At 35.9% G+C, this 6,980-nt stretch overlaps 1 protein-coding gene across 1 annotated transcript; it reads left to right on the top strand.

The window, feature by feature from the left end:
- Positions 1-5,380: 5,380 nt before the first annotated feature.
- Positions 5,381-6,313, top strand: LOC130867764 (vomeronasal type-1 receptor 4-like). The gene has a single exon (XM_057759931.1). The coding sequence runs from the start codon at positions 5,381-5,383 to the stop codon at positions 6,311-6,313; it is 933 nt and encodes a 310-aa protein (XP_057615914.1).
- Positions 6,314-6,980: the final 667 nt, after the last annotated feature.

Here is a 6,980-nt window from a genome sequence, read left to right as displayed (position 1 = left end):
AAAGTGGGAAGTACTCTACAACACATGGGCGCAGTAGACCACTTCCTATATATAACCCCAGCAGCACAGACATTATTGGCAACATTGAATAAATGGGACCTCCTGAAACTGAGAAGCTTCTGTAAAGCAAAGGATACTGTCACTAAGACAAAAAGGCAACCCACCGACTGGGAGAAGATCTTCACCATCCCCGCAACAGACAAAGGTCTGATCTCCAAAATATATGAAGAGCTCAAGAAACTAGACATTAAAATGCTAATTAACCAATTAAAAAATGGGGCACTTAACTGAACAGAAAATTCTCAAAAGAAGAAGTTCAAATGGCCAAAAGACATTTAAGGTTATGCTCAACTTCCTTAGCAATCAGGGAAATGCAAATCAAAACAACTTTGAGATACCATCTTACACCTGTCAGAATGGCTAAAATAAAAAACACCAATGATAGCCTTTGCTAGAGAGAATGTGGAGTAAGGGGTATACTCATTCATTGCTGATGGGAATGCAAACTTGTGCAACCACTGTGGAAAGCAGTGTGGCGGTTTCTCAGGAAATTTGGGATCAACCTACCCCAGGACCCAGCAATTCCACTCTTGGGAATATACCCAAGAGATGCCCTATCGTACTACAAAAGTATTTGTTCAACTATGTTCATAGCAGCATTATTTGTAATATCCAGAACCTGGAAACAACCTAGATGTCCTTCCGCGGAAGAATGGATGAAGAAAGTGTGGAATATATACATTTTAGAGTACTACTCAGCGGTAAAAAACAATGACTTCTTGAATTTTGCATACAAATGGATGGAAATAGAAAACACTGGCTTTGTGGGAGCCTAGGCAGTTTAGATGCTCACCTTACTAGACCTGGAAGGAGGTGGGAGGTCCTTGGACTTCCCACAGGGCAGGGAACCCTGACTGCTCTTTGGGCTGATGAGGGAGGGGGACTTGATTGGGGAAGGGGGAGAGAAATGGGAGGCGATGGCTGGGAGGAGGCAGAAATCTTTAATAAATAAATAAATAAATAAATAAATAAATAAATAAATAAAACCCAGAATAGACTGGAATCCAATGAGACACAAAGTTCTTTGCAAGACTCTTACATAGCAGACACTGTTTCTCCCTGCAACTTCCCTCCTCGTTAACCTTCAAGAATAATGAAAAATAAGAGACTCTCCCTAGTACTTGGCCCCTCTGGAGACATTCACAAGAAACTCATAATGGCTTTAGGCAATTAGCAACCAGAGAAAACACATTTTGGAATTCCTCCACTCAAAGTCAGCACTGTCAATGGCATTGTAGAAGAAATGAAGATTGTAGTTCAGAAGGGACATGAGGTCATAGAGATCTAGACCTTTATCTCAGCAGTGAGATGCTGTCCTCATCCCCAATGCTGGCTGTCATGGTATTAGCAGCTGCAAACCAAGAGAAGGTTCCTGAGAAAGCAGGAAGCAAGTGAGCATTTATATTTCAGCTTTGAAGACAGAACAAAAAAGAAGGGAAATTTGGTAAGTGCTAAAATAGAAAGAATAGATTCCAGCTTAAAAGCAGTTCTAGAAAAACTTCTGTGAATGTAGATGAAGAATTTGTGTGCTCTGAAAAGAACAACTGAAGAGAGCTATTTCCTAGGCTTATACACATAGTTAATGTTATGTAGTAAAATCTTTGAGCCCGAGTTTGGTGATTGTAAATCATGTTAAGATATGATTTCAGATTTAATTAAAGTTTGTAGTAATTTGGCCATTAATAATATTTTCCTGGAAGTATTTTACATGCTGTTTGGTATGATTATTATAGCTGGTATAATAATGGTTTTATATTTATACTAAAGATTGTGATAGAACTACAAAAATCATCTAACTCTAGAGTGAGGCATGCTTTCAAGAATAAAAATATAGCACAGCCTTCATTTCTGAGCCAGGAAATGTGACTGCCCTAAAGTCGGTGTTGATGACCATTGAGACTGTTCACACTCTTGAACTTGAAAATGATATTGAAAAGAAGGTGACTGTCATTGTGAAACTTGAACAGCACTCAGTTAGTACAAATTTCTTATGTCGTTCCCTTTAGTTTGCTCTTATAGCAATGCTACTCTCATCGTTGTCATGTGTTTTCCAGATTTCTTTGTATATTTTGAAACTCAGAGCTTTTTACCTGTGAAGCAAAGAAACAAACATTTGCCTAAATTTGTGGATCATATTAGCCTTTATAACTCAATGGTTCAGATCAAAGTGTTTTTATTATACAGATTCTGTTTTTCTCATATTTAGGATTGCTTAGAAATTTTGTTTCATCAGTAAATAGTTTGATCAATTATAGGCTGAAATAAATACAAGTCTGGTCCTGAAATTAGTAATACTTTTTTTTATTTTGTGTATTTGTATGTCAATGTATCTGTATTCATGTGCCTGCCTAATTGAGTGTATGTATATGTGGTCAGTCACAATGTCAGTTGTTGTTCCACAGACCATTTTTACATTTTTTATAATTCATCTAATTATTTTACATCCTCATCTCCCACATTTCCCCTTCCACCTTCCAATCCCCTCTTTTTCCATCTCCATCCTGGAAAGGGCAGGTCTACTCTGAATATCAATAAAACATGGCTTATCAAGTTTCATTAAGACTTAGCACCTCTCCTTGTATTAAGGCTGTACAAGGTAATCTAGTATAAGGAGTAGTGTGCTAAAAAACAAAACAAGCAGTTGGAAAGAGCCCCTTCTCCCTGTTAGGAGTCCCACAGGAGGACCAAATTACAAAACTGTTCCATATATGCAATAGTGTCCCGGGTCAGTCCCTGGCAGACTTCCTGATTGTTAATTCAGTCTTTCTGATCCCCTGTGAGCCCCGGTGAGGTGATTGTGAGAGCCTTCCCATGGTGTTCTTGACTGCTCTCGCTCCTATACTCCTTTCTCTTCATTTACTATTGTTCTAATTATGAAAGACTCACCTTAGCCTGGAACTCTATGAGTTAGCTATGTTGACTGATGAGTGAGTCCAGGAATCTTCTTATCCATGGCTCCTTATTGCTTCGGTAAAAGTGTGTGCCACCACAACTAGATATATTTATGTGAATTATGTAATTTGAATTAATTCCATATGCAACAAATGCAAACATTTTACTGACTGAACTATCTCCTTTACTTAGTAATAAATTAAATTCTATAACATATTATTTTATTACACATGGTTTGAGAGTAAATATAACATTGATCGATAATTCATTTGATTGATTATAATATTTTTGCCATGGGATGGCAAAATTATGACTGGTAAAAAATAAATATTGTGTATATGTTGCACTTGTGAAGTCCAATTTTGACCAGTGCAGTTTCTATAGCATTTGGATTATGAATTAGCAGGACATCATTTTATAATGTCAAAAAATAAGATTCAGTGACAAACTATGAATCAATTTATGCATGTTCTGAGACTTTGAAGTGTTTTGTGTATAACACTTTTGAACTTTACCATATGTAACTTATCATATGAATTCTTTATGAGTTCACATTGCTCAAGTCTGCCTACTGTTCATAACTGTTATAAATTTTGACAACCATTGACTAAATAGCCATTATATACTTTTCTTAGCAGTAAATGGAATACCATCTTTCACATGACATGTTTATGAAAATCACAGGTACCGAAAGAATAAGATGGCATTTTTTAATTTTAAATATTATGTTTTAGCATAATAAAGTTTTAAGTTGGTTCTTATAACAAGGAATACATGATTTCAGCTCATGTTGTAGATGTGACCACACTAAGGACTCTACTACAGAAACTTAAATCCTGTAGAGAATTTATCAGTCATTGGAATCTGGCAGAATGACACTAGGAAATAGGAATGGTCTAGGGGTCTTGGGATGAATATGGGATGCTGTATGATTCACCTGTTCAATTAATCATTTCTTTGTTCTCCACACTGAATGTGATTTAAGGTCACTACTCTTAGTTTTCTAACATGGGGTGTATTTCACTTCTTTGCAGATGTCTTCAGGTTTGGCAAATCTTAGATTGAAATGTTTTCTTGTTAGATCATTATTTTCCTGTCTTGCAATATCTGGCATGATAGACTCATCAACATCATCATTACTTTGTGTGTCTTCAGCAACAGCATGTAACCAGGAAGTCCAAAAGGGAGAGTAACAATGGTGCCAAGCATGCTGAATATTCAACCACCTCCTGTAAGAGTCTGTATATTCTGGTGAATGTCATTCTTTGTACCTGTTTCTCTATCTAATGGAAATCGGAATAACATAAGATATAAAGACAGCAGTATCTTACAAAAAAAAATCAGGGGATACCATGTTGTTATAACTTTAGCATCATCATTAATATTCTGAGATGCTTCTTGTTTTTCTCCATGATGTGGGTCTGTGTTTCAATAACATCTATCTTAGAAAAATTCCAGTATTTTTTTAGACATACCGTTCTCCCAACTCACTTTCCCTTTCAGTGGTAATTGATTATTTTTAATATTTCTCATAGTTACCATGTAAATGCCAGTGTGTGAAGGGGAGCAACTATTAGCCTTAACATTCATTTTTTTAGCTTTTCACTTTTTATTTGTTATTGATAAAAAATTGTATATACTTACAAGGTACAGTGGAATGGTATCACAGAGGGGTCCATTTGGCAGTGACTAAATTGGTCCATTTAACAAGTCTATCACCCCACACTCTTACCATTTCTTCAGGAAGACATCTCAAGTTTATTCATTTAGAGATTTTTGAGTTACAAACTATTGGCTCTGTTTAAAACATATTCCTCCCAACTGAAAATGTAAACAAACATTAACTTCCAACATGACATTATTTAATGTGATGTTTGAACCTTTCGATCCATAAGTTTTATGTTAGGTAATACATATTTTATTGATTAGGCATAGAGAAATGTCAACATTGCTCTGGCATAAATTTTTCATTATTTATATTAAAATTTCAGATTGTATATGTACTCAGGATAGATACACATCCTGGTGCAGATGGTGATGGAAGTCTATTCTTTTTTGATTGAAGTAGTTATGAAAGTTTATCCTGGAAATGTAAAATTTAGTGTTCTCTCTATTTGCAGTGACTTGTTGATTTCCTATGGTAACACAGCTCTCTTCTAAATGCTGAATATTCCAAGAAAGATACTTACATATTCTCTTCATATGTGTGTGTGTTTTCAAAGACTGAACATTCTTCTGAAAGTTATAATGGTTGCCAAAACATGTCATTTGAGGCAGGATCTCACTGTGTTGTACACATTTACTGTCTTTTCTTCATCTCTAGTAATTCTTCCATACCATCACCCTGGAAGACAAAGTACGAAATTCACCGTTTTTTGAGAGAAGGAAGTGTATCTGCAATATAAAGGAAAATTCAGTAAATATCGAAATGCACTCAAAGAATTTGGCAATGGGAATAATATTCTTCTCACAAAGTATAGTTGGAATTCTGGGAAATATATCTCTTCTTTCTCACTATTTAGGTCTTTACTATAATGAACGTAGACAGAAGCCTGTAGATTTGATCCTCACCCATCTGTTCACTGCCAACTGCTTGATCATTCTTTCTAAAGGGGTGCCCCACACAATGGTAGCTTTTGGGATGAAACTGTTCTTCAATGAGTTTGTGTGTGAACTGTTTTTATATATTCAGAGACTTGGCAGAATCATGTCCATGGGAACTACCTGCCTCTTGAGTATCTATCAGGCCATCACAATCAGTCCCAAGAACTCCTTTTGGAAGAATCTTGAATTCAATTCATCAAACTACATTGCCTTCTCTATTTCCCTTGGCTGGGTCCTATACACCACTATAAATTTCATTTTCCCTGTGCTTGTGCATATCAAATCGAGTCACAAAAATACAACAGAGAAAAGAGATTTTGCATTTTGCTTCACTTGGGGTCATGATGAAATTGCAGAATCACTGTACACAGCATTGTTTGTTTTCCCTGAATTCTTGTTTTCTGTTATCATCATCTGGTCCAGCGGCTCCATGATTGTCATTCTTTACAGACACAAGCAGAACACTCAACACATCCGGAGTACTCAACATTCCCGAAGAACCTCCCCTGAGTTTAGAGCCACCCAGAGCATCCTCATTCTGGTGTCCTCTTATGTAGTTTTTTATACCCTCTCTTCCATATTACAAGGTTTCATCGCAGTTTTATATAGACCCAGTTGGTGGTTGGTAAACATCACAGCCATTGTTTCTGTGTGTTTTCCCACTTTGGGTCCTTTTGTTGTGAGTCGTGACTTCATTGTACTCAAATTCTGCTTACTTTGTATAAATAATATTAAAAAAAGAGTAATTTGTTTATAGCTGTACAGATTTTATCATTTTTGCCCCTTATTGACTTGTTTATTCACTCATTTCCGTAAATGTCAACATGAATGTAATGAGAAAAGCCTGTTACCTCTCTAAGGTAAAACCTCGGGAGTTCTTGGACTGTTTCCTTGCTTAAACTGCTCTTATGATCTGCTGTATTCTTGAAAAATAATATTAATGGTTTCTTTTATAGTCATTCCTAAGTATAACTGAATGACTTTTATTGTTCTGCTCTTCAAAGTCTATTTCCATAGTATGGTTGAACAAGTAATCTAGGCACAGGATAAGTTGCAAACTGAGTGGTGGTGGTTGTTATGAAATAACTTTTCTTCCATTTTTAAGTAAATTGATTCTTCTCTCATACAATTCATACCAACTACAGTTTACCCTCCCTCCCTTCCTCCACATACCCTCTCCTCTTTTATTTCTTCTCCTCAGTTTCATCTTTAGAAAACAGTAGGTAGCTAAGAGATACAATCATACAGGAAAGACTAAGATACAGTAGGCCAAGCTAAAAGCTCTTATATTTAATCTAGAGAAGCTAACATAAAGAATAACTTTTTGTGACTTCTCATGTCTATGTCTTATACACAGATTTAGCTTTGCATTGTTTTTTTTGTTGTTGTTTTTTTTTGTAAACCTAATCTTTGGAAGACAAAAA

This window comes from Chionomys nivalis, chromosome 2 (genome assembly GCF_950005125.1).
Source record: "Chionomys nivalis chromosome 2, mChiNiv1.1, whole genome shotgun sequence".
Classification (NCBI taxonomy): Eukaryota; Metazoa; Chordata; class Mammalia; order Rodentia; family Cricetidae; genus Chionomys; species Chionomys nivalis.
The sequence above is the reverse complement of the archived record's forward strand: the minus strand, read 5'-3'. Positions and strand labels throughout refer to the sequence as shown.

What these genes read in the sequence shown, in the direction of transcription:
- LOC130867764 (XM_057759931.1), top strand. Translation starts at nt 5,381, where the DNA reads ATGCACTCAAAGAATTTGGCAATGGGAATAATATTCTTCTCACAAAGT.